The sequence below is a fragment of the Elephas maximus genome, chromosome 3 (assembly GCF_024166365.1).
Source record: "Elephas maximus indicus isolate mEleMax1 chromosome 3, mEleMax1 primary haplotype, whole genome shotgun sequence".
NCBI lineage: Eukaryota > Metazoa > Chordata > Mammalia > Proboscidea > Elephantidae > Elephas > Elephas maximus.
The window spans coordinates 82,078,185-82,105,776 of NC_064821.1; the positions used below are offsets into that span (position 1 = coordinate 82,078,185).

General features: G+C 38.5%; 2 protein-coding genes across 4 annotated transcripts in view; one reads left to right on the forward strand and one right to left on the reverse strand.

The window, feature by feature from the left end:
• Window positions 1-14,115, forward strand: part of SMAP2 (small ArfGAP2) — a 55,904-nt gene extending 41,789 nt beyond the window's left edge. For both annotated transcript variants that reach the window (XM_049878912.1, XM_049878913.1), the window contains exons 5-10: window positions 4,232-4,318; window positions 5,394-5,475; window positions 6,542-6,651; window positions 7,452-7,617; window positions 8,055-8,374; window positions 12,735-14,115. In XM_049878912.1, the coding sequence (XP_049734869.1) occupies window positions 4,232-4,318; window positions 5,394-5,475; window positions 6,542-6,651; window positions 7,452-7,617; window positions 8,055-8,374; window positions 12,735-12,860 (891 nt within the window). In that variant the 3' untranslated portion in view covers window positions 12,861-14,115. The remainder of the gene's footprint in view (window positions 1-4,231; window positions 4,319-5,393; window positions 5,476-6,541; window positions 6,652-7,451; window positions 7,618-8,054; window positions 8,375-12,734) is intronic.
• Window positions 1-27,592, reverse strand: part of COL9A2 (collagen type IX alpha 2 chain) — a 135,146-nt gene that overhangs the window by 89,424 nt on the left and 18,130 nt on the right. The window lies entirely within an intron of this gene.

Here is a 27,592-nt window from a genome sequence, read left to right on the forward strand (position 1 = left end):
CCCTGGTTCCACATCCTCTTCGGAAACCAGCCTGAATTTCTGGTGGTTCCCTGTAGATATACTGCTGCAGCCGTTTTTGAATGCTCTTCAGCAGAATTTTGCTTGCGTGTGATATTAATGATATTGTTCTATAATGTCCACATTTGGTTGGATCACCACCTTTCTTGGGAATAGGCATAAATATGGATCTCTTCCAGTCAGTTGGCCAGGAAGCTGTCTTCCGTATTTCTTGGCATAGACGGGTGAGCACCTCCAGTGCTGCATCTGTTTGTTGCAACATCTCAAATGATATTCCGTCAATTCCTGGAGCCTTGTTTTTTGCCAATGCCTTCAGAGCAGCTTGGACTTCTTCCTTCAGTACCATCGGTTCCTGATCATATGCCACCTCTTGAAATGGTTGAATATCGACTAATTCTTTTTGGTATAATGATTCTGTGTATTCCTTCCATCTTCTTTTGATGCTTCCTGCATCATTTAATATTTTCCCCATGGAATCCTTCACTGTTGCAACTCAAGACTTGAATTTTTTCTTCAGTTCTTTCAGCTTGAGAAACACCGAGTGTGTTCTTCCCTTTTGGTTTTCCATCTCCAGCTCTTTGCACATGTCATTATAATACTTTATTTTGTCTTCTCGAGAGGCTCTTTGAAATCTTCTGTTCAGTTCTTTTACTTCATGAATTCTTCCTTTTGCTTTAGCTGCTCAACGCTCAAGAGCAAGTTTCAGAGTCTCCTCTGACATCCATCTTGGTCTTTTCTTTCCTGTCTTTTCAGTGACCTCTTGCTTTCTTCATGGATGATGTCCTTGATGTCATTCCACAACTCGTCTGGTCTTAGGTCACTAGTGTTCAATGCGTCAGATCTATTCTTGAGATGGTCTCTAAATTCAGGTGGGATATACTCAAGGTCATATTTTGGCTTTCGTGGGCTTGCTCTGATTTTCTTCAGTTTCAGCTTGAACTTGCATAGGAGCAATTGATGGTCTGTTCCGCAGTCGGTCCCTGGCCTTGTTCTGACTGATGATATTGAGCTTTTCCATCGTCTCTTTCCACAGATGTAGTCAATTCGATTTCTGTGTGTTCCATCTGGCGAGGTCCATGTGTATAGTCGCCGTTTATGTTGGTGAAAGACGGTATTTGCAATGAAGAAGTCATTGGTCTTGCAAAATTCTATCATTCTATCTCTGGCATTGTTCTGTCACCAAGGCCATATTTTCCAAATACTGATCCTTCTTCTTTGTTTCCAACTTTCGCATTCCAATCGCCAGTACTTATCAATGCATCTTGATTGCATGTTTGATCAGTTTCAGACTGCAGGAGCTGATAAAAATCTTCTATTTCTTCATCCTTGGCCCTAGTGGTTGGTGCGTAAATTTGAATAATAGTCATATGAACTTGTCTTCCTTGTAGGCATATGGATATTATCACGGACAGCGTTGTATTTCAGGATAGATCTTGAAATGTTCTTTTTGATGATGAATGCAACACCATTCTTCTTCGAGTTGTCATTCCCAGCATAGTAGACTACATGATTGTCCGATTCAAAATGTCCAATACTAGTCCACTTCAGCTCACTAATGCCTAGGATATCAATGTTTATGCGTTCCATTTCATTTTTGACGATTTGCAATTTTCCTAGATTCATACTTCGTACATTCCAGGTTCCGATTATTAATGGATGTTTGCAGCTGTTTCTTCTCGAGTCGTGCCACATCAGCAGATGAAGGTCCCGAAAGCTTTACTCCATCCACGTCATTAAGGTTGACTGTACTTTGAGGAGGCAGCTCTTCCCCAGTCATCTTTTGAGTGCCTTCCAACCTAGGGGGCTCATCTTCCAGCACTATATCAGTCAATGTTCTGCTGCTATTCATAAGGTTTTCACTGGCTAATGCTTCTCAGAAGTAGACTGCCAGGTCTTTCTTCCTAGTCTGTCTTAGTCTTGAGGCTCAGCTGAAACCTGTCCTCCATGGGTGACCCTGCTGGTATCTGAATACCGGTGGCATAACTTCCAGTGTCACAGCAACACACAAGCCCCCACAGTATGACAAACTGACAGACACGTGGGGAATATATGTAGTTAGGTTAAAAAAATTCCTCCTCTGTTAGTATAAAGAACTCTTATCTCTCAGTCATCCAGAAAAGGGACCTGAAACCTATCATAATTGTTCCTACAAGGAATTAATCCAGTGTTTAAAAAAAAAAAAAAAAAAAACGCTCACATGATATCATCAAAAAGAGTTTGGAAACAAAGCGCACACATTTCCCTCTATTTGTAGACAACTGGTGTCAATCTACCCAACTCTGTTCATTTTACCTGAGATATGAAATCAGATGAGGTCCAGAGGAGGGTATCTGAGGTAATCCAGAATATGGAGGAGGAGGGGAGAGTTGGTGAATGGAGATAGAGTCCTCCAGGTGTTCTTTCATAATTGTATTACCGGTGGACCATACCCATGAAGACAAATCTCTTTTGCTAACAGGATGTTTTCATTTAGGAAGGAAATACATCCTGTTTACCAAAAAGTTATTTCAAATTTTTTATTTGATGTGCTCAGACTTTTAAAAATATTCTTGGGAAGATATTTATATTAAGAATTAATATTTGCTAAGTGAAGACATTTAATATCAAACTGAAAAGAAACTGGCTTTGTTAATTAAAGAATATCTTTTTTTAATGGACAGTTAAAACTTTTTGACTTCAACATGGGAAATTTTTAATGAGTTTATTCCGAAAGACAGATAATGAATATTAAGTGCTACTCTATGTATGAAACAGATACAGTTGCATGTGTTCTTTGTGATTATAAAATTATTTTATAGAAAATATGCAAAATAAAGGGAAAAGTCCATGCAATTTCACCATCTTTACTAAATGATTATCATCTTAGTGTGTTCCTTTTTTTTTTTTTTCTATATAGTTACTTTTGGGGGACGTAATTATAACAGTTACATAGAATGTCTTCTGCTTTTATTCCATTCAACATGTCATGCATTCCCATGTTACTTATAGGATTTTCATAATTTTTAATTGTTACATCTTTTTTCAGTGAGTGGCTGTTCTGTGGTATATAGGTTGTTTTTTAAGTTCTTCTTTAGCATGAATAATTCTGGGGTGAACTTCAAGACACATACAACTTTTTCTATCTTTTGGATTAACTTCTTAAGATATATTCCCAGATATGATATTATTTAGGGCAAAGGGTTTCAGTATTTGTGTCTTCATACCTTTGCCAATATACTTTTCAGAAATTACACCATTTCACACTGCTTTGTTTGTTTTTCCAGCATGTATAAGAGCACTGGTTTTACTTTAACTTTGTGGACATTAGATTATGTTATCGTTGTTAGTTAGATCCATCTGGGCCCCCAAAATACATTTTAAAGTACATTTTTTTAATCACTAGCAAGGTTGAACATTTTTTCATACATATGTTATACCTTTTATGTGTCCGTATTTTTAAGTTTAGTTTGTAGTTCTATTTTACATTTAGAAGTTTATTTGATATTAAAAATGTGACTAATAATGTTATAATCTGTAAAAGTATTGTGAAGCTTCCTCTGAAAGTAGCAAAAACTGAGAGAGACTTTCTAATATTTTGTTTTTATGTGCTTTTTGGCTTTATTAGGTGGCCCATGCAGGACACCCTTAAAAGGATACTTTAACCCTTTTGCTGTTTTTTACCTTATTTCCTTGTGTTTTTTTTTTTTTTTTAATTTTAAGGGGCTCAAAATTGAGGTTTATTTTAAAAAAGGAGATGAAAATTGAGAGACCCTATGATTGAATTTATAAAATTGTGAAGGTTACATGCTGAATAAGATGAATAGGAACTTCTTTGCCGATATACCAAGATGAGGGGAGACCTCTCAAAGCATGAGCAAGTTAAATTGGGGCAAAAATGGACAGCAAACTGGTGAAATTTTTTAGCTTCTGTAGATAGCCTAATCTGAAAATGTCAAGAATCACAAGTGGGTTAGACAGTACCTAGAGGCAGGGCCATTATGGGTTGCTTAAGATGTTGATGCGTGCCTCTGACAGCACTGAGGCTCATGTGGAAGAGGTCAACTCTCGTGCCCCCACACCAAGAGCTCCCCCCCTACCCAAGTTTGTCAGACTCTTGCATCAGAATCAATAGGGATGTTTTGTGTCCTTTTTGGGCACTTGGGATTATAATTTATCGAACTATTAGTTACCAAGGGGCCTGAGTTCTTTGTTTTGTTTGTCAAATTATTAATAGAAAGAAAAAGATGACAAGTGGAAAAGAGGGAGTGAACCAGCTCCAGAGAAAAAAATGGAACCTGTTGTTTTTGAGAAAGTGAAAATGGTAAGTGATAAAGTGTTTATACCGTGTGGACGGCCTCAGGTATATTTATATATGTTCAGGGAAGAGGCGGGAGTCTCTATGGGGAGGTGGTTTGGGAATTATACCATATTTCACCATTGTACCTGGCGCTAAAGGGTTCCACAGTTAGATTAAATTGCCTGATGCCATTCCTGCTTCTTTCCCATTGCCTTGCTGCTGCCTAATCTACTCTGTAACACTTCTTTTTGGGGCCAGATGGGAGCTTTGGAACTGCATCTGTGCCAGCTAAGCAGCAGACATGTTCCATGCCACAATGCTAAGGCTATGTGACACTTCTGAGAAGATGCTACCCCTACATTAGTCCTTCTCTGTGTTAGATCTTTTGTACTTCATTTCCTTTTGCAGTTAAGAACAGTCTAGAAGCCAGGCCACACTAATCCATTTTAAAATGATCCCTTCTTGTATTCTTGCTTTGTCATATTGAAGTGGACACCATTCTTTTTTCACAGGAGATATTGTGGCTGTAGTAGTAGATACTCTTATCTAAGAGCTTGGAGTCTTGGGAGAGAGGACTTTTTACTATTTCTTAAGGAAGAGTCTTCCATCATTCTGAATCCCACTGTATGCAGAACACAGTCATTAGTGATACTGGCAGAGCGAATTAGGTAATCTTTAAACTAATCTCCCTTTTGGTATGAAAGTAAAAAGTTTTCTAACCATTGGGAGATTTGTTGGCTCTTGGCTTTTGTGCCATCAGATATCTATCTTTCTTCTTGGCTTTTCCTGGGACCAAAAGTTGCTACTTCTGTTGGATCCCCCTGATCTGTGGTTGACTTGGTTTCAGAAATGTCTTCTGTCTCTTCAGAAAGCCAAACAAGCACAGAGGTTATCCTCACTTATCACTTGAGGTTTGGTTTATACACTTGTGCCTCCTGGCTTGATTCTTTCATCTTTCACCTGACACTTCCTGAGTTTTGTTTCTTCGGTAGCCCTCTTTAAATGACAGCAACCATAGCACATGGCTATAGAGTGGTGAGGGGAGAAAAAGTTTAAAAAACACCTGTTCATTTCTCTCTGTAACATATTTTCACCTTAGCCACAGAAAAAAGAAGATCCACAGCTACCTCGGAAAAGCTCGCCGAAATCCACAGCACCTGTCATGGATTTGTTGGGCCTTGGTAAGGGTTTTTGTTTTTTTTTTTTTGGTAAGGGTTAAAGACTTTTCAGCTCCTGTATTCTTAAAAATTACCATGAAGTCTCAGTGACCCTGGGAAGATAGACAGAAATGGGATTCTCCAGTTTGTAGCTTCTTCACTAAGATTTTTCTCTCACATTCTTCCTGTATGTTTTACATCTAAGCAGTGGCTCTGAGGAAGTGTTTACTGTGACGTTTTTCAGAACAACAGTACAGTATAGTGGTTAAGAGCATGGGCTCTGCCACTGACTCTCTGTGTGACCTTGGTTTAGTTCACTTAACCTCTAAGCATCACTTTCCTGATCTATACAATGAAGATGGTAATAGCCTCTACTTTGAAGATGTTATTGGAGGGATTAAAGGAAATAATACCTGTAAAACTCTTAGCCCAGTGCCTGGTACATACTAAGCGCTCAATAAATGGTAGCAGTTTTCATTAAACCAGCACCTGTGAGCCCTGTGCCACTTCCGTGTACTTCACCCCATTCCCTACCCCTTTCATTTTTCATGGGTGAATTTTTTCTGAGATGGCCTATTACCTTGTGGACATTTTTCTCCAAACTTCGAAACCCTAAACTAGAGATTCTGCCCCTTTCAGAAACAGAACCTACCCCTTAGCTTTCACAATGCCAGTCGATTGACTTTGTCTCAGTCCAGTTCTGCTGATTTAGGTTATTGGCTATTAGGTGTCTAATTTCTGAACCTTTCATTTCTCTCTGAAAATGAATCCTACACAGCTTTGCCCTTCAAATAGCCAGAAAGGAGATAGCCAGCCCCCCTGCGCAGTGCTGATATATCCCTTCAGGCCTGGGTTTCTGCTGCTTTATGCCTCAGAGCTGGACTGCAGGCTTCCTACAGAGTACTCTGGGGAATGTGAGGTGAGGCCTATTTTGAGGAGCTTCATATAAGCTAGACTGCTCCGGAAGTTTAGGTTTCTAGGTCTGTGATGGAGCATGATGGGCCTTCTCTGTATGCCTTTTGTCTAGTATAGAAGGAAGGCGTGGGCTTAATGAGCAGTGCTACACTTTAACTTTCATCTCTCTTTTCAGATGCTCCTGTGGCCTGCTCCATTGCAAATAGTAAGACCAGCAATACCTTAGAGAAGGATTTAGATCTTTTGGCCTCTGTTCCATCCCCCTCTTCTTCAGTTTCCAGAAAGGTGAGTCTTAGGGGCTTCCCAGGATTAAAGAACATTCTGGAAAGGGTGATTTTGATAACTTAACCATGGAACCAAGTCATGCTTCCTTGGTGGAATTGGACTTTGGTTTTCTTGATTCTTCCCTTAACACTGTGTCATCTGAGTCACAGTTTAGTATTACTGTTCATTCTATTTTTTTTCCTGCCCTAAATGGGTAGGCCCTTTTAATGAGCTTCTAGCAAAAGTGTGTCAAATTGTAAAGGCTGATACTTTTGGGTCAGCTCCTCAGCCTGACCTACTGCCAGAGAATTCGTAGGTATGAAAGACTTGAAAGTTTTTATGGCTACCACTTGTACAGTGCCTGCTATGTATCAGGCACAGTGCTAAGTGTTTTTTTGTATCATTTTGTATATTTCATTTATAATTTCAAATTCTCACCATAACCCTGCAAAATGGATATTCTGTAGATGAGGAAACGCTGGTTCAGAAAAGTTATGTGAGTAGCCTATGGTCATACAACTAGTAAATGGTTGTACTAGAATTTAAACTTAGTTCTTTCTGGTTGCATCCTTTGTGGAGTTTTATTTTGTTTAGCTCTGTTTTTGCACCAAATCACATTGCTTTCTGGAGAACAAAGAACTGTACCAGAGCTTAACTATCAGGTATTTTCAGATATTTGGATGGTAAAAATGTCAGGAAGCTATGAATTTGAGCCATGAATTCTTATTGCAAGTGTTAGAAGCAGCAGAGATGTGAGGGAGGTCCTTAAGAGACCCCCATGAGGACTATTCCAATTCACCCCCTGCCCTCTTTGCCCTAAGGTTGTAGGATCCATGCCAACTGCAGGGAGTGCTGGCTCTGTTCCTGAAAATCTGAACCTGTTTCCTGAGCCAGGGAGCAAATCAGAGGAAACAGGCAAGAAACAGCTCTCTAAAGACTCCATCCTTTCGCTGTATGGATCCCAGACGCCTCAAATGCCTGCCCAAGGTAGATTTCATGGGGGAAAAGAGTTATGGCAAAGTGCCAGGTAGAAACATGAGGACTTACATGCAGGAATTATATGTTGTAATAGAGTGCTGTTGCTTTGGGATCCAGGACATCATATTCCAAACAAGCATGACATTTCTCATGAAGCTACAAAGTGTCAGCAGATAGATATTAGCGTAACTCAGAGCCATACTTCTGTGGGGTCTGGTGTCACACCTCTGTGAAGTCTGACTCAAGGTCTGGATCTGGACCCTAAAAGGGAAGTGGCCAGGTCAACGACCTACATAGCAAATATTGTAGGAAATCAGCCTAGTTGCTTTGCTTTATAAAAGAAGAGTTCCGAGAAATTCTAGCTGGAAAGGAATAGCCAGTGAGGGTTTGGGTTGACCTTGTATTCTTTCCTCTTTAACAAATCTGTATGTATGCTTTCTTGGCAGCAATGTTCATGGCTCCAGCTCAGATGGCATATCCCACAGCCTACCCCACCTTCCCTGGGGTTACACCTCCTAACAGCATAATGGGGAGCATGATGCCCCCACCAGTAGGCATGGTAACTCAACCAGGAGCTTCTGGGATGGTTGCTGCCCCCATGGCCATGCCTGCAGGCTATATGGGTGGCATGCAGGCATCAATGATGGGTGTGCCAAATGGAATGATGACCACCCAGCAGGCTGGCTACATGGCAGGCTTGGCAGCTATGCCCCAGACTATGTATGGAGTTCAGCCAGCTCAGCAACTGCAGTGGAACCTTACTCAGGTAAGCTACCCCATTTTACTCAGGACAGAGTTTTGAGCCTTTTTAAAGATTGTCTCACTTCTGAGACCATTTGTGGCTCTCCTTTATCCTTCGAGTCCTTTCAGTATAGATGAGATAATGCCAGAAACATTCTTAGGTTTGCTTGTTTTCCTGAAACGTTTATCTAAAGTGACACTTCCTGAGGAGTTCTGGCTTCCTGTAGAATACTGATAGCTGCCTAAATCTGCATCCCTCCACACATTCTTAGAAACAAAACAAAACAAGCTATACAGGTAAACAAGGGAAGCAAATAAATCACCTATAACCCATGACTACCACATCTAGTAGACAGATACTACAAACTTCAAATTACATGGCAGTAGGCATGTAAATACCCAAATCCAACAGAGCCAGCATCAGAGTGGAGAGTTCAGAGGAGACTGGTGAAAAGAGGAGAGGAAGTAGGGAGCTAGAGGTGACAAAACACGGAATAACTTAATCTCCAGAGATAGAAAGAGCTGCCCTTAGTGGAGACATACTGAGAACAGGCCTGAAATCTGATAGGTTAGAACTCTTGTTCCTTGGGGGATCAAAAATAAGGGATTGTAAATATATAGGATTAGAGGTGGTAGTTTTGGAAAAGAATCACTTCTTGGGGAGATAGGGAGAAGGAGCAGGTGCTCCTTGGAGACTTGATGGTGAAGGGAAAGAAACAAACAAGAGGTTGAAACGAGAATCACAAAACCAAAAGATACACCATCCTTCTACCCCCAAATAATCATTTCACTGTACTAACAGAAGAGGGTGCTCTTAAACTAAAAAATCTAGTAAGCCTCTCCAAATGCTCACATCTGTCTGTATTATTGCTGATTCAGAAGAATAAGGAAGTACAAAATGAACAGAAAGTGGCAGGTGACATTAATACAAAATTACTATAAGAAAAAATAGGAAAATCAAAACATTCAAGTAATGAACATCCTCCCTCCAAAACAGAAAACTGTTACACAGTCCATCAGCCTGAATTAAATGTCCTTAAACAAGCATTTGCAGATAAGACATAATATCTTGAATCAGAAATTCAAAAATTCAGAACCCCAAAATGGACAAAAAACTAAAAGTTGTAAAATGAAAGTATATTGAACTCAGGAAAGAAATTGAAGAAGAAGACAAAATTATCTTAGATAAAGCCTGAATTAAAAGTTAGCCAAGGGAGAATAGATTTATGGGCTCAAACATAGCAACAATTGTGAGGACAGTGCTGGACCAGGCAGTGTTTCGTTCTGTTGCATATGGGGTCACTGTAAGTCAGAACTGACTCGATGGCACCTAACAACAACAAAGTATATGGCATTGAGGAAAGGCATAAAAAAAAAACTAAAGTATGAAAACCAAATTCCCGAAAGCAGTAAAAAGGATCAAAGAGAAAGGGATATAGAAAGTAGGCAAAGAAGGTCTAACATACATATATTTGGAGATCCTAAAGAAGAAAAGCAAAATAGTGGAACCAAACTAATATATTTAAAACTATAATACAAGAAAATATTCTAGAAATAAAAAACCTAGACCTATGGAAAGAACCCATGGTGTACCTGGAAAGATGGACCCAGAACAGTCAACCCTAACGCATATCCCAGTAAACTTTTAGGCTTTAAAGTATACGAAAAGTCCTCAGGGCTGGAGCCCTGTCCAACCTCCCACCCCACCACCCAAAACCTAAGTCATGTATTACAAATAAAAAAGAACACAGACATCAGGCTTCTCAACAACAACATACAAAACAATGGGAGTAGTATTTTCCCGAGACAAGTACACGTGAGACAAGAATTTTATAGTCAGCCAGTCTTTGGGTATTAAGGCTATAAAAAAACAATTTTAAACAAGCAAGAACTCAGGGAATATTATACTTACAAGCCCTTCCTGAGGAATCTACCAGAAGATAAGCTTCATCCATCTAAGAGATGACTGGAAACATTTTGACAAAAGGACTGATGGTCAGCATTCAATGTTTAATTGAAAATCTAAGACTAAAATGAAGATGGTAACAATGGTGGAAGATTATGTGTTATATTCTGACAAAAAGAAATCATACAACTAAAAAAAAGAGGGAGGAAAAGGTGAAAATAGGATAAGTTAATTGATTATTGCATAGGAAACAGGTGGACGTCAAAAGATATAATAAGCCGACAAACCAAATAGTAGGAACTTTAGTAAGGAAAAAGGAGAACAAGGACATTATAAAAAAGTATTAGTATAAAGGTAATCACTAGAACTAAAATATGAACCTTTCTAAATAACAAAAGAATTTTTTTTATTGTGCTTTAAGTGAAAGTTTACAAATCAAGTCAGTCTCTCATAAAAAAATTTATATACACCTTGCTATATATACTCCGAATTGCTCTCCCACTAATGAGACAGCATTCTCCTTCCCTCCACTCTCTCTTTTCGTGTCCGTTTGGCCAGCTTCTGACCCCCTCTGCCTCTCATTTCCCCTCCAGACAGTAGATGCCAACATAGTCTCCTGTGTCTACTTGATCCAAGAAGCTCATTCTTCACCAGTATCATTTTCTATCCCATTGACCAGTCTAATCCCTGTCTGAAGAGTTGGCTTTGGGAATGGTTCCTGTCTTGGGCTAACAGAAGGTCTGGGGGCCATGACCTCCAGGGTCCTTCCATTCTCAGTCAGACCATTAAGTCTGGTCTTTTTATGTGAATTTGGGGTCTGCATCCCACTTCTCTCCTGCTCCCTCAGGGGTTCTCTGTTGTGTTCCCTGTCAGGGCAGTCATCGCTGGTAGCCAGGCACCATCTAGTTCTTCTGGTCTCAGGCTGATGTAGTCTCTGGTTTATGAGGCCCTTTCTGTCTCTTGGGCTCATAATTACCTTGTGTCTTTGGTGTTCTTCATCCTCCTTTGCTCCAGGTGGGTTGAGACCAATTGATGCATCTTAGATGGCTGCTTGCTAGTGTTTAAGAGCCCAGATGCCACTCTCCAAAGTGAGATGCAGAATGTTTTCTTAATAGATTTTATTATGCCGATTGACCTAGATATCCCCTGAAACCATGGTCCCCAAACCCCTTCCCCTGCTACACTGGCCTTCGAAGTGTTGAGTTGTATTCAAGAAACCTCTTTGCTTTTGGTTTAGTCCAGCTGTACTGACCTCTCCTGTATTGTGTGTGGTAGGAAAGCCCTCCTTACAGAAGAATGCCAACCAATGAGTGTAGGAAGAATAGGGTATTCACACATTCTCAAAGAAATATCCCCAGATTACATATTAATTACAATGAAAAAAATATGATCAATATCTGCATTTTACTGTCATTGCTCATCAAAAAACTTTAAAGTGTGTGTGTGTGTTTATATATATATATATAAACGCATTGCCGTCGAGTCAATTCCAACTCACAGTGACCCTATAGGACAGAGAAGAGCTGTCCCGTAGGGTTCCCAAGGAGTGCCTGGTGGGTTTGAACTGCCGACCTTTTGGTTAGCAGCCGTAGCTCTTAACCACTATATCACCAGGGTTTCCCCTGGTGGCACAGTGGTTGAGGAAGGAATATGTGAGTTTCTTTGTACTATCCTTTCAACTTTTCTATAAGTTTGAAATTTTCTTAAAAAAAAGTTGGTGGGAGAAAATACTTAGACTTCCTCAAAAAAGAAAAAAAGAACCTATGCAGAAAAATGTACTAGGCTCAAGAAATTTAAAGCATTTTTTTTCCTTGATAAGTTGTGTCTTCTGTTAGTTGTTGGGCTAGTTTTTCAATCTAGTTCATAAAGAGGACCCCACCCTCCATCCAGGCATTAGCCCACTGACTTTTCTCCCATCTCTTCCCTTCTCCTACAGTGAAGATACTTTGGTTTTACTTTGCTTTCCTTTATTCATTCTGAACAGTCTAGTTTCTTTCTTTTTTTTTTTCCTTCTCTCCGCAAACAGATGTGCACGAGCACCTTCAGTGACACTGACGGTTAATAAGTCGCTGCTGGAGGTGAGACAGAGCACTGGACAGGGGCTTTTCTTTATGCTGTCAGGGCTGGCTGTGACAGGTTAACAACAGGTCCCTTCTGTTTAGGGTGAGGGACTAGGAAAGGAAAAAGAGAATAACGTCTCCGCTGTTTTTTCATTGGCTAGATCAGGATTCCTTCTTTCCCTCCCTGAGCATTAGTCTCTGTCTGCATCTTACTCTTAAAAAGTCCGTCATTTACATGATCTCATGTCCTTGAAATGATCTGACTATTAAGGCCCAGGGCAGTTTTGTACTTACTATAACAAAGTTTCCCTTTGTGTTGTTCTCCCCCTCCCTACAGACAGAAGGACTCTACCCTGCCTTTTGCACTACTTGGCTGAATGCCCACAGCCTGGTCTGAAAGTCTCCTCTCTTCCTTTCAGATGACCCAGCAGATGGCCGGCATGAACTTCTATGGAGCCAATGGCATGATGAACTATGGACAGTCAATGAATGGCGGAAATGGACAGGCAGCAAATCAGACTCTCAGTCCTCAGATGTGGAAATAAAAACTAAGCACCTGTATGGCTACCACTCCCCTCAGCCCTCTGTCCCTCCCTTTCTCTTCTTTCCCCAACTCCTCCCACCTCATCCCCTTTTCCTACCTCTCTCTGTTTGGTTTAGAAATCACTCAATAAGTCATCTGAGGCTTGGCATTCTGCCTAGTCCTGCCAGTTCCCAAACACACAGACCTCTCTGTTGCTTTATGTTGCACATGTTCTGTAGCCATCCGGACTTCCCTCCCCAGCCTCAGCCCCTGGCCATCTCCTGGCACCAGCACCTTAGAAATTATTGGCAGAGGGCACTTAACTGCAGGATAAATGTGAATTACCTTCCCTAAAGAATTTTCTTAAAAAGTTGATGGAAGAAAATAAACCTCCCGTCAGACTCTGAGAAAGGTCTGTAGGTGTTTTAGGTGAAGAAGGGGAGGGATTAAAGGTCCTTTTATATGTCAGTAAGCTATTTCTAAGTTTTTAAATTTATGGTTGAAGAGGGAGGCATTATGCTCCTGTGATTTATGGGAATGAACAAAATACTGAAACCAAATTAAATACTCCTTGCATCCTGAATCAGGTTGTCACTACCCCTGGGGCGAAGCAAGACTCCTTCCATGAGGATGAGCAAAAATACGGCTCTACTTTGGCCTGAGTAGCTTTCTGCATCTGAGGCTTCTAGGCCCGCTCCTTCAGTCAGCCTTTATCAGCACCAAAGACTTTATGAGGGCCCCACACAAACACACATGCCTACCCAACTCCTCTCTGCCTTCAGTGGGAGACGGGCCCATAGCTGGAGAACCAACCCCCTCAATGGGAATGCAGAACTTAAAGTGTGTACTTCTTGTGTGTGTGTGTGGATTCTGCCTCCCACTTGCTCTGCATCTACCCTGGGTGTTTTTGTTTAGTTTTAGTTTTACAACAGAGAGGAGTTAATTTATCAACAGCTTAAAACTGTTGCCAGTTTTTCTTATAGTTAAAAAAAAAATTGCAATGTCATTTATAGCTCTCTTCTTCCTTTCCTCTCTCCCAACCTGCCAATCACACTTTTATGCCCCTATATCCTGGGGTATTCTATTTCCTCACCTTTTCCAGGTGTATGAGGCAGAGAGCCTGGACAGCTTTCCTATCAGTCATTCTTCACCCTACTTGAAAATTAAAACAAGAAAACTTTGCTTAAAAGATTTCATCTGTGGGAACCACAATTCCTGGTTGCCTTTCTCCTGTGTATGTGTAAATCCCTTAATAAATATTGCAGGGAAGGACTGTTTGCTTGACTCTTACTGTGTGTCACTCTCGGAGGAGGGTAAGCTGTGCCCAGGTTTTTTGCCTTTCAGGAGCAGTTCCTTCACTTCCTGTCCTTTAAAAAAATCCTATATTGTGCATATGCAAGGGCCAGGTCCAGGTTCAAGTAGTCAGAAAGGGGGTCTCTCTCCAATGTTGTCTAGAGTCGTGGGTTGAATATTCTAGACAGATAGTAAGTAGTGCATAAACAAAGATATAGAGAGCTGCAAGAGCACAGAACATTTGGGGAAGCAAAAGCACCTCAATGTTTCTAAGGTATGATGTGAGTCAGGGTGTTTGTTGTGACAGGTGACACTGGGAAGGGGCCAGGACCAGGTCATGGGGGGCTTCCTATGCCCTAAAAAGGAGTTTAGCCTCAAGAGTTGTAAACAGTGAACTGACATAGTCAGATCTGAGTTTTAAGTAGCTCACTCTTGCATCACTGTGAAGAATGTGCTTGAGGGAAGAAGCCTAGAGCTGGGGGACCAGAGAGATGGCAAGTGCTGAATTAGGTCCATGGTAGCAAAGTTAGGAGAGAACAGAGTGGCCAAGAGCAGCAACTCATGAACTGTTTATGAGGCACATGAGATGCCGATAGGTGTTCCACAAAAATGCTTAAATAAGTTTGGGAAAGATTGAATGTTATATTACCTCTTGTATACCTCTTGTATATACAGAACATAATATCCACACAGTAACAGTCCAGACTCATAGTGACTCTATAGGACAGAGTAGAATTGCCCTATAGGGTTTGCTAGACTGTAATCTTTATGGAAGCAGACTGCCACCTCTTTCTCCCATGGAGCGGCTGGTAGGTTCGAACCACTGACTTTTCAGTTAGCAGCCAAGCACTTAACCACTGTGGTAGGGTTGCTGTGAGTCAGAATCTACTCCACAGCACACAACAACAACAACAACAATGGCTCTGAAAAGACCTGCAGGAAAGACTTTTTTTATGGCTTGCTAACTTATTTTAACATTTTTTCCAAACTAATAATCACAGAATACTATTTGGGAAAAATATCCAGAAAAATATTGTAGAAGGGTAAGTTGGGAGTGCTCAGTAATGGATGAGATGTGGGAATGGAAAGGAAGCAGTTGAATTCTCCTATGTTTCACTTGTCCAAGGCAAGGTCATGGAAGCTCCATAGAAACATCGAGACTCCCTGAGGGACTGAATTACTGGGCCGAGGGCTGTGGGGACTATGGTCTCAGGGAACATCTAGCTTAATCGGGATAACATAGTTTATAAAGAAAATGTTCTACATTTGGTGAGCAGTGTCTGGGATCTTAAAAGCTTGTGAGCAGCCATCTAAGATACTCCACTGGTCTCACCCCACCTGAAGCAAGGGAGAATGAAGAAAACCAAAGACATAAGGGAGAGATTAGTCCAAAGGACTAATGGACCACAACTACCACAGCCTCCACCAGGCTGAGTCCAGCACAGTTAGATGGTGCCCAGCTACTGCCACTGACTGCTCTAACAGGGATCACAATAGAGGGCCCCAGATAGAGCTGGAGAAAAATGTAGAACAAAATTCTAACAGAAAAACACCAGACTTACTGGCCTGGCAGAGACTGGCGAAACCCCCAGATTATGGCCCCCAGACACACTTTTTGCTCAGTAATGAAGTCACTCCTAAGGTCCACCCTTCAGCCAAAGATTAGACAGGCCCATAAAACGAAACGAGACTAAAAGGGCAAACCAGCCCAAAGGCAAGGACTAGAACACAGGAGGGGACAGGAAAACTTGTAGTAGGGAACCCAAGGTCAAGAAGGGAGAGTGTTGTCACGTCATGGGGTTGGTAACCAATGTCAGAATACAGTATGAGTACTAGTTGTTTAATGAGAAGTTAGTTCTATAAACTTTCATCTAAAGTACAATGAAAAAAATTATTGTTTCAGAGAGAATTAGGAGGAGGAGAAATTGACTTTTCTCTCTAGAAGGGAAGAAGTGGATGATTAGGGGTTCTATTTTAGGCATGTTTAATTTGTGGTTCCTGTGATATATCCAGGTCTGATTGATTGATCAGCTGGAAATTGCATTTAAGAGTCTGAAGTTCAAGGAAGAGGTCAAGCTGGAGAAATAAATTTGAGAGTCAGCCCCATGGAGGTGGTAGTTGATGCCATGGCAGTGGATAGGATCACATAGGGTGGGTTTGAAAAATAAGAACAGTGGGCTTTGGACAGAACCTTGGGGGAAACAATTTTTAACAGGAGTTAAAGGGGAAAGGCCCAAGAAGGAGAGGAGGTAGAGTAGGGATGAGGAGAAATAGTTATGGGGGAAAAAAAACCCAGGAAAATGCAATGTCAAGTAACCTAGGACTAGAGTATCAAGGAGGGGGGTGATCACAAGTATCAAATACAGCAGGGAAATCTAGTGAGTGAGATAAGGACTGATAAAAATGACTATTGAGTTTGGCATTTGGAAATTTCTGCAAAAGTCGTTTCAGTGAAGTGGTGGGATGAGAAGCCAGATTATACTGTGCTGAGGAATGAATGGGAGTTGAAAAAGTGCAGAAGCAGGCTCTATTAAATATACACAGTAAGGTTTTATACTTTAAAGAATAGAAATAGGATGTATAAGTTTCAACCCAATAAAGAGAAAAAATTGGAATAAGAAAATGCAAGTAAACAAAAATTTCAATGAATCCTCCCTCCCCAAGAAAAAGCCAAGATAAGAAGAAAAAATGAGCATAGAAAAGTGGAGCAAATACAGTTTCTTGTCTCTCTCTACCTCCCTTCCCTTCCTTCCTGTCAACCACCTGGCATCTTTTTTTCCTTTATTTTCTAGGTTTCTTATCTCTACATTCCTTCTGTTTCTTTCTCCTAACCACCTAGCCACGTGTGCTTTTCCCCTTCTTTTTTGATTTTTTATTTAGCTTATTATTCTCCCTCTCCCTTCCTCCCCTTTCTCCTTTCAACCTAGCTGCATGTGCCATATCTGCCCCTTCTTGATGGGCTGTGCCTCACTGCCTGGTTAGAAAACCACCAACAAACAGCTTTCCCAGGTCTGTGCCACTCCAATGGCAGGTTCCCTCAGTGCTTTTTTTGGGGGGGGGTCCTGTTTCTCCTCTTTCTCTTCATTCCCACACCCACTTAGCTACACACATCAAAACCTACCCCCTCCCTCCTGCCTATCTGCACCGTACACTGAGCATCACACCCCCAAGCAGCACAGGCACAATCTACCAGAACCTGCCCTGCACTGACCCTCAGCCCCACCCTGTTGGCCCTAGTATATGCCACAAACAACCCATCCCAGCCCCTCCCCTTCTGCTAGACCTGTCCTGCTGCACGATAGCTGAGCAACTGGCCCTGCCCATTGGACAAGGTGGTGAGAAGTGTCATCCCCACAAACAACACCTGGCCCATCTGCTTAGACATAACCAAATAAAACAAAAAAGCAGGATAAAACAAACAAATCTACAATCAATAAATGAAGAAAATAACTACCAAATGTCCCAAAGACAACAGAAAATATCAAGACATATTAAAAAGAAAAAAGAACAGCATGGTTCCAGTATGCGTCCAAAATAAAACATCAGATGACCTTCCAGTAGAAGAAAAGTCACTGGAACTACCTGATAGGGAATTCAAATCTCTAATATACAGAACCATCCAAGAGTTGAAGGAAAAAGCAGACAAAAATATGAAAAAGGCAAAACAAGGGAGAACGCAGGAAAATAATACAGGAACAAAATGTCAAAATAAATTCACAACTAAAAATCATACAAAAACAGCAACTAGAAATTCAAAAGATCAACAACAAGATTTCAGAAATGGACAGTGTCATAGAAGGTCTGAGGAGCAAGTTTGAAACAATGGAAGATAGGATCAGTGAAATTGAAAACACATACTTGGATACTACTCTGTTTAAGGAAAAATCAGAGAAAAGAATGAAGAAAAACAAAGAAACCCTGGGAATGGTGTGGGATACAATTAAAAGCAAAAGTTTGTGAGTGATTGGAGTTCCAGAGCCAGGGGGAGAAAACAGAAAACACAGAGAGGATCATTGAAGAATCACTACAGAAAACTTCCCTAATATCATGAAAGATGAACAGCTGACTGTCCAAGAAGCTCAATGAATCCATATAGTGTAGACCCCAAAAGAAAATCACCAAGGCATATAACGCTCATTAAAACCAAAGACAAAGAAAGAATCCTGACAACACTTCAAGAAAAACAAAAAGTCCATACGGGGGGAAACAATAAGACTAAACTCTGATTATTCGACAGAAACCATGCAGGCAATAAGGCAATGGGATGACATATATAAAACCTTGAAAGAAAAAACTACCAACCGAGAAAGAAAAAAACTATTCTACAAAACTCTCAATCAAATATGATGGTGAAATTGGGACATTTGCAGATAAAAAAAAATTAAGGAAATATGTAAAAACAAAACCAAACCTACAAGAATTATTAAAGGGAGTCCTTTGGTTTGAGAACCAACAACATCAGACAACAGCCTGAATATAGGACACAAGGCCATATCAGCCAGAAACCAACCTAAGTAATGAACTCTCAAGGGTTAATCAAAACCAAAAGATTACAAGAGGGAACCAAAGAGGTTAATCTGTAAATGACAACATCAGAACAATAAAAGAGGGAACAAGCAGTGTAGATATAGAACTTTCTAATGGACAGGAAGGCAAGATGCCACCAAGTAATAAAAGACTGGTTCAAACTTAGGAAGATAAGGGTAAAATTGAAGGCAGCCACAAAGAAAGTTTACCAACCCACTAATCAAAATAAAGAAGAAAAACATAAAGTCTCAGTAAACACAAAATCTACGAAAACAAAAGAAATGAAAAAAAAATCCACAAACAAGGAATTCAGCACAGGAGAGTAAGTGGAACAAAGAAAGCACCGTACCACAAAAAAAAAAAAAAAGAAAGAAAGAAAAAAAAAAAGCACTACAAAATAACAGCAATAAACTCATAAAAAAAATAAACCCATACCTATCAATAATTACACTAAACATAAATGGCCTAAATGCACCCATAAAGAGACAGAGGGTGACAGAATGGATTAAAAAAAAAAAAAAAAAGCAAGCAGGATCCATCAATATGCTGTCTAAAAGACACACACCTTAGAAACGAAGACATAAATATATTAAAAATCAAAGCATGGAAAAAAAATATATCAAGCAAACAGCTACCAAAATAGAGCAAGTAGCAATACTAATCTCAGATAAAATAGATGTTAAAACAAAATCCACCATAAGAGACAAAGAAGGGCATTATATAATGATTAAAGGGATAATCCATCATGAAGACATAACCATAATAAATATCTATGCACCCAATGACAGCACTCCAAAATACATAAAACAAACTCTAACAGCACTGAAAAGAGAAATTGACAGTTCCACGATAATAGTGGGAGACTTCAACACAAAACTTAGTAAAGGACAGAACATCTAGAAAGAAACTTAACAAAGATACAGGAGATCTAAAGGCCATAATCAGCCAACTTGACCTGTAGACATACATAGAACACTCCAGCCAACAGCTGCAAAGTGTACATTCTTATCCAACACACATGGAATGTTCTTCAAAATAGACAACATCTTAAAACACTAAGCAACCCCCAACAAAATCCAAAACACTGAGATAATACAAAGTACCTTTTCTGATCACAATGCCGTTGAATTAGAAATTAACAACAGGAAGAGCAAGGGGAAAAAATCAGTTACATGGAAACTGAATAAAAATCTGCTTAAAGATAACTGGGTAATAGAAGAAATCAAGGGTGGAATAAAAGAATTCCTAGAATCAAACAAGAATGAAAGCACATCATACCAAAATGTTTGGGACACAGGAAAGGCAGTGTTCAGAGGTCAATTTATAGCAATAGATGCACACATCTAAAAAGAAGAGAAAAAATCAAAACATTAGCTACACAACTCAAACAAACAGAAAGAGAACAGTAAAACAAGTACACAGCCACCAGAAGAAAGGAAACAATAAACATCAGAGCAGAAATAAATGAAATAGAGAAGAGAAAAACAATAGAGAGAATCAAGAAAACCAAAGGTTGGTTCTTTGAAAGGGTCAACAAAATCGATAAACCACTAGCCAAACTGACAAAAGAAAAACAGGAGAAGATGCAAATAACCCAAATAAGAAATGAAACAGGGGACATTACAACAGACCCAACTGAAATAAAAAGGATCATAACAGAGTACTATGAAAAACTATACTACAACAAATTTGAAAACCTAGAGGAAATGGACAAGTTTCTAGAAACACACTACCCAAACTAACACAAAATGATGCTGAAAATCTGAACAGACCCATAACAAAAGAAGAGATTGAAAAGGTAAAAAAAAAAAAAAAAAGTCCCAACAAAAAAAAATGCCCTGGCCCAGATGGCATCACTGGAGAATTCTACCAAACATTCAGAGAAGAGCTTACACCAGTCCTACTCAAACTATTCCAGAGCATAGAAAAGGAAGGGATATTTCTGAATTCATTCTGTGAAGCCAGCATAACCCTGATACCAAAACCAGGCAAAGACACCACAAAAAAAGAAAATTACAGACCAATATCTCTCATGAATATAGATGCAAAAATTGTCAACAAAATTCTAACCAATAGGATTCAGCATCATATCAAAAAAAAAAAGAATACACTACAACCAAGTGGGATTCATACCAGGTATGGAAGGATAGTTCAACATTAGAAGATCAATCAATGTAATCCACTACATAAATAAAATAAAAGAATCACATGATCATCTCAATCTATGCAGAAAAGACATTCCAGAAAGTCCAACACCCAATCTTGTTAAAAACTCTCTATAAAATAGGTATAGAAGGGAAATTCCTCAACATGATAAAGGGCATCTATACAAAACCAACAGCCAACATCATTCTTAATGGAGAGAGGCTGAAAACATTCCCCTTGAGAACAGGAACAAGACAAGGATGCCCTTTATCACCACTCCTATTTAACATTGTGCTGCAAGTCCTAGCTAGAGTAATAATGCAAGAAAAAGAAACAGAAGGCATCCAAATTGGTAATGAAGAAGTAAAACTGCCCTTTTTGCAGATGATATGATACTATACATAGAAAACCCAAAAGACTCCACAAGAAAACTAATGGAACTAATAGATTCAGGAGAGTAGCAGGATACAAAAATCAGTTGAATTCCTATACACCAATAAAGAAACTGATGAAGAGGAAATCAGGAAAACAATACCATTTATAATAGCCCCTAAAAAAAAAAAGCAAAACAGTTAGGAATAAATCTAACCAGGGATGTAAAAGACCTATACAAAGAAAACTCCAAAACACTACTTCAAGAAACCAAAAGACATCTACATAAATGAAAATGTATCATGCTCATGGATAGGTAGGCTCAACAGTGTGAAAATGTCAATTCTACACAAAGCAATCTACAAATACAATGCAATCCCAATCCAAATACTAACAGCATTCTTTAAAGAGAGGGAAAAACAAATCATTAACTTTATATGGAAAGGGGAAACACCCTGGATAAGCAAAGCACTATTGAAGAAGAAGGGTAAAGTAGGAGGACTCACACTACCTGATCTCAGAACCTACTATACAGCTACGGTAGTCAAAACAGCCTGGTACTGGTACAATGACAGACACATTGACCAAAGGAACAGAACTGAGAAACTAGATGTAAATCCATCCACCTACCATCACCTGACCTTCAACAAGAGCCCAAAGTCCATCAAATGTGGAAAAGACAGTCTTTATAACAAATCGTGCTGGCAAAACTGGATGTCCGTCTACAAAAAAATGAAGCAGGACCTATACCTCACGCCATACACAAAAACTAATTCAAAATGGATCAAAAACCTAAATATAAAACCAAAAACTGTAAAGATAATAGAAGAAAAAAATAAGATCAACACTAGAGGCCCTAATACACAGCATTAACAGGATACAAACCATACCTAACAACACACAAACTCCAGAAGATAAGCTAGATAACTGGGATCTTCTAAAAATTAAACACTTAAGCTCATCAAAAGACTTCACCAAAGGAGTAAAAAGAGAACCTACAGACTGGGAAAAAATTTTTGGCTATGACAAATCTGACAAAGGTCTAATCTCTACAATCTACAAGAAAATCCAACACCTCTACAACAAAAAGACAAATAATCCAATTAAAAAATGGGCAAAGGAAATGAACAGACACTTTACCAAAGAAGACATCCAAGCAGCTAACAGACACATGAGAAATGCAAAATAAAATCACAACGAGATAACATCTCACCCTGGCATTACTGGCACGAATCAAAAAAACAAAATAACAAACGTTGGAGAGGCTTTGGGGAGATTGGCACTCTTATGCCCTACTGGGGGGAATGCAAAATGGTACAACTATTTTGGAAAACAATATAGTGCTTCCTTAGAAAGCTAGAAATACCATATGATCCAGTAATCCCATTCCTATGAATATATCCTAGGGAAATAAGAGCTGTCACATGAATAGACACATGCACACCCATGTTCATTGCAGCATTGTTCACAATAGCAAAAAGACGGAAAAACCTAGATGCCCATCAACAGATGGATAAACAAACTCTGGCACATACACACAATGGAGTACTATGCAACGATAAAGACTAATGATGAACCTGTAAAGCATCTCACAACATGGATGAACCTGGAGGGCACTATGCTGAGTGAAATAAGTCAATCACAAAGGACAAAGATGGTATGAGACCACTACTATAAAAACTCATGAAAATGTTTACACACAAAAAGAAATAATCTTTGATGGTTATGAGGGAGGGCAGGGATGGGGACAGAAAAAACACTAAATAGGCAATAGATAAATGGTAACTTCAGTGAAGCAATAAGACAGAACACAAACCAAGGCAAGGTCATGGAAGCTCCATAGACACACCCAAACTCCCTGAGAGATTGAATCACTGGGCTGAGGGCTGTTGGGACCATGGTCTCAAGGAATAGCTAGCTTAATTGGGATAACATAGTTTATAAAGACTAAAGGGGCACATTAGCCCAAGGGCAAGGACTAGAAGGCAGGAGGCGACAGGAAAACTGGTAATAGGCAACCCAAGGTCAAGAAGGGAGAATGTTGACATATCATGGGGTTGGTAACCAATGTCGCAAAAGAATATGTGTACTAGTTGTTTAATGAGAAGCTAGTTTGCTCAGTAAATCTTCACCTAAAGTATAATAATTAAAAAATCAATTAGCCATAATAAAAGAGAATTCGTTCACAACAGCAGTCAAAAAATAAAGTATGGGGCAGGTGCGTACAGTGCAACCTTAAAAGAAGTGGAGCATATAGAATTTAAAAGAAAGATGTGTGAAACAAGTCTAAAAATACAATAAATATAAATAAAAAATACACAGTTAAAATATTGAGATTTTCAGGTTGGCTTTTTAAAACCCATTCCTTCTTGCATCTCAGAACTTTCCTTTAGGATCACGTTCATTCACCCTGAAGTATATCCTTTGGAAGTTCCTTTAGTGAAGCTCTCTTGCAGCCTTGCCTGAAGTGTAAGGCCACAAAAACGTTTAAAACAAAAGAATGGAAAAAGAAAGATCAGATAAATATTAACAAAAAGACATTAGAAATATTAACAAAATAGACTTTAAGACAGAAAGCATTGTTAGAAATAAGATCTCTATGTAATAATAAAATGTTTAATTCACTAGGAAAATATAACAATTCTAAACTAGTATGCACTTTTTTTAAAGCCCCAAAATAAGTAAAGAAAAAAATGATAGAATTTCAGGGACAAAGAGACAATCTACCATGATAGTAGGAGGTTTCAACACACTGCCTTCAAATATTGATAGATCAAGAAAACAAAAAGGGTTAACAGAGATATGGAAGACTTAAAACAACACAATAACAAGCTTGTTTTATTGGCTATGAATAGAATTCTCACTCAACAATTAGAGAGTACATATTCTCCTCAAGTACACATGGGACATTAATCAAAATTGTTCCCTGTGCTACAAAATAAGTATCAACAAAATTTAAGATTTGTTATCAAAAGGCCAAATTCCATGCCCACATACAATTAAGTTAGAAACCAATTATACATATAAAAAAAAAAAATAGAAAATCCCCACACATTTGAAAACCTGCTGATAAGTAATGCCAGGTCCAAGAAGAAATCATACTGGTGGGAAAAAGGACTAAATAATAATAAAAAGCTACATACCAAAACTTGTGGGATGCAGTGTAAGTATAGAGGTATAATGCTTGTATTGGAAAAGAAGAAAGGCTGAAAATTAATGAGTAAATTGTCAAACACCAAAGAATTAACCCAAAGTAAAAGAAAGAAGTTATAAAAAGAAGTATGCATCAAATAAATAAAAAACATAAATAATAAAATACAAAATTATATATATATGATCAACAAATCCAAAATTTGGTTTTTAAAATGTTCATCTAATAAAATAGACAAATCTCTACAAAGACTAATCAAGAAAGAGTGTTGTTTCTGTCAAATACCTGGAAAAACTCTCTCACAACAACTAATAATTCTGGATTAAAAATTTTAAATCTGTTCAAATGAATCCTAGAGAGGTAACAAAACAAAACAATACTGTAAATCTAAAAACAATCGTAAATCTAAGATAGCCCTTACGTAGGTTAGCAGCCTGAAATCACACGTCCTAAAGAAATGTAAATATTTTTCAGAATGAGATCTGAAAAAATTCCGGATAAGAATTTAGCTTTAAGTAATCCTGAACTAGGAGTATTCCCAGGTGCCTGATAGAAGCAAATGCAAATCTTAATTCTTCTTCATTCCAGGCTACAAAGAATTTTCACAGATAAAATCACCAGGAAAATGATCAAATTTAAAAAATAACTGAAAAGTTACTAATCCAAGAAGCAAGTTGTCATGCATGTGAACTAATATAAAAGACAGCAGAATCTGAAAAAAAAATTAGATATTGGAATTATGAAATGTAGAACATAAATAAGTATGAGTTTAACATGCTTCAAGAAATAAACATAAAGCAGGAAGATTAAAAAAAAAGAAACATCTCTTAAAAAAGAAAAGGATAATAATTGAAATTAAAACTCATTGGTTAGGTTTAACAGTATGTTAGACACAGTTGAAGAGAGAACTTGTGAACTAGATTATAGCTCCATTTTTCCCTGGATGTAGCTGAAAGAGACAAACAGATGGGAAATATGAAAAAGAGATTAAGGACATGCACGAAAGAGTGAGGCGATGTAATAATCTAATTGGAGGTCCGGAAGGAAAGGAAAAGAGTTGAGGAAAAGGCAATATTTGAAGAGATAACAGCTGAGAATTTGTCAAATATCAGATCCAAAAATAGGATGAAATTTCATTTATCCTACAAATATTTATAGTAAATAAATATTTACCCTACAAATTCCAAGTAGGATGAATAAAAATAAATTCTCACCGAGACATGGAACACCATAGATAAAGAGGAAATCTAAAAGGCAGGAGAGAAAAAGATTACCTTCAAACGAGTGGCAGTTAGTCTGACAGGTGACTTCTTAACCATAAACTATACGACTCAGCTTCTAAGCCAGCGTGCTGCCAAACTAGAGTTTTATGCTCACTGAAAACATATCTTTCATGAGTAAGGGGGAATAAAAGTACTTTTAGACAGGCCAAAAGTAGAGAAAATTTGTTACCAGAAAAACCTAAATAAAAAATTCTAAAGGATATATTTCTGATGGAAGAAACATGAATCCAGATGAAAGGTCCAGTATACAACAACGGTAAATGTGGGTAAATCAAGCAAATGAAACTTAATTATTTAAAGCATAATAATAATAAACTGGGGAGAGGGAGATAAAGTTAAAATGTAGTAAAAAAAAAAAAAAAGCACAGAATTTGGGAAGGGATGATTGGAATTAAAGTGTTCTAAATCTTTGTACTGTTTGACAGAATCACAAATATATTGATTAATTTTAACTGATAATTTAAGTAGCATGAATTCCACTATAAGAGAAGAAACATGATTAAAAGACTTGGTAAACTAGTTATAGAAGGCAATTTCTTTAATCTGATCAAGAGTATCTGCAAAAATTGTATAAGCATCAAACTCAATGGTATAATATTAAGAGTTTTTTTGGGGGGGGCTCACAAAGCATCCAGTGATTCCTGCAATTGCCATTTCCATTCAACATTACTCTGGAGATTCTAAACCAGTGCATAAAAAACTACCATCAGGTTTTTCTGTTGAAATTGAGAAGGTAATCCTTAAATTATTACAGAAATGCAAAGGACCTAGAATAGCCAAGACAGTCTTGAAAAAGAACAAAGTCGGCGGGGGCGGGGGGGGGACTGCACTAGCAGATTTTAAGATTTATTATGAAACAACCATGATTAAGGTAGTGTGGAAGTGGTGCAGAATAGATATATAGACCAAAGGAATAGACTACAGAGCCCAGAAAGAGCCCCGTGCACATACTGATTTATGATAGTAGCAATGCAGAGCTGTGGGTTACGGAAAGTCTTTTCAATAAATGATTCTGGAATATTAGATATACATATAGAAAAATGTGAAAGGTGGCCCCTGTCTCACATCATAACAAAAATAAATTCTAGGTGGATTGCAGATCTAAATGTGAAATACAAAATGATAAAGCTCCTAAAAGAGAAAGTGAGAGTATCTTCATGACCATGGTATAAAGGAAGGTTTCAACAGGAGTTAAAAAGCACTAGTCATAAACAGAAAGACTGATAAAGTTGATTAGATTAAAATTAAGAACTTCTGTCCATCAACAGGATAGCTATAAGTTGAAATCAACTCAATGGCAAGGTTTTTTTGGGGGGGGGGTTCATCAAAACAGTCCATTAAGAATGTGGAAAGGCTTATCACAAAGTAACAGAAGCATTCAAAACACATATAAAAAAGGACTTGTTATCCCCATTGTATGAAGAACTCCTGAAAAACAATAAGAAAAGCTCAGATGACCTAATAGAAAAACAGGCAACAGAGACCTGAATAGGCTCTTCAAGAGGATACACAAATGACTCACAAATATATGAAGAGATGCCCAATCTCACTAGTAATTACATAATTTAATAATTGTATTTAGAAATAAAAATTTAAACCACAATGTTATGTCACTAAACATCTACCAGAATAGCTAAAATGGAAAAAGACAGTCCAAGTGTTACCAAGAATGTGGAGTTATTGAAACTCCCATACACAGCTGGTGGGAGTGTAAATTGATGCAACTGCTTTGGTGAATGGTTTGGTATTATCTATTAAGGTTGCTGATAGACATACTTAGGACCCAGCAGTTCCACTCTTAAGAATACACCAAATAGAAATGCATACACATGAACACTAAAAAACATGCACAAAAGTGTTCATGGAAGCATTATTCATAGTCGCTCTAAATGTTCACAGTAAAAAAATGGATAAATTGTGGTATATCTATATAATGGAATATTACACAGCAATGGAAATAATCAAACTACAATTATATATCAC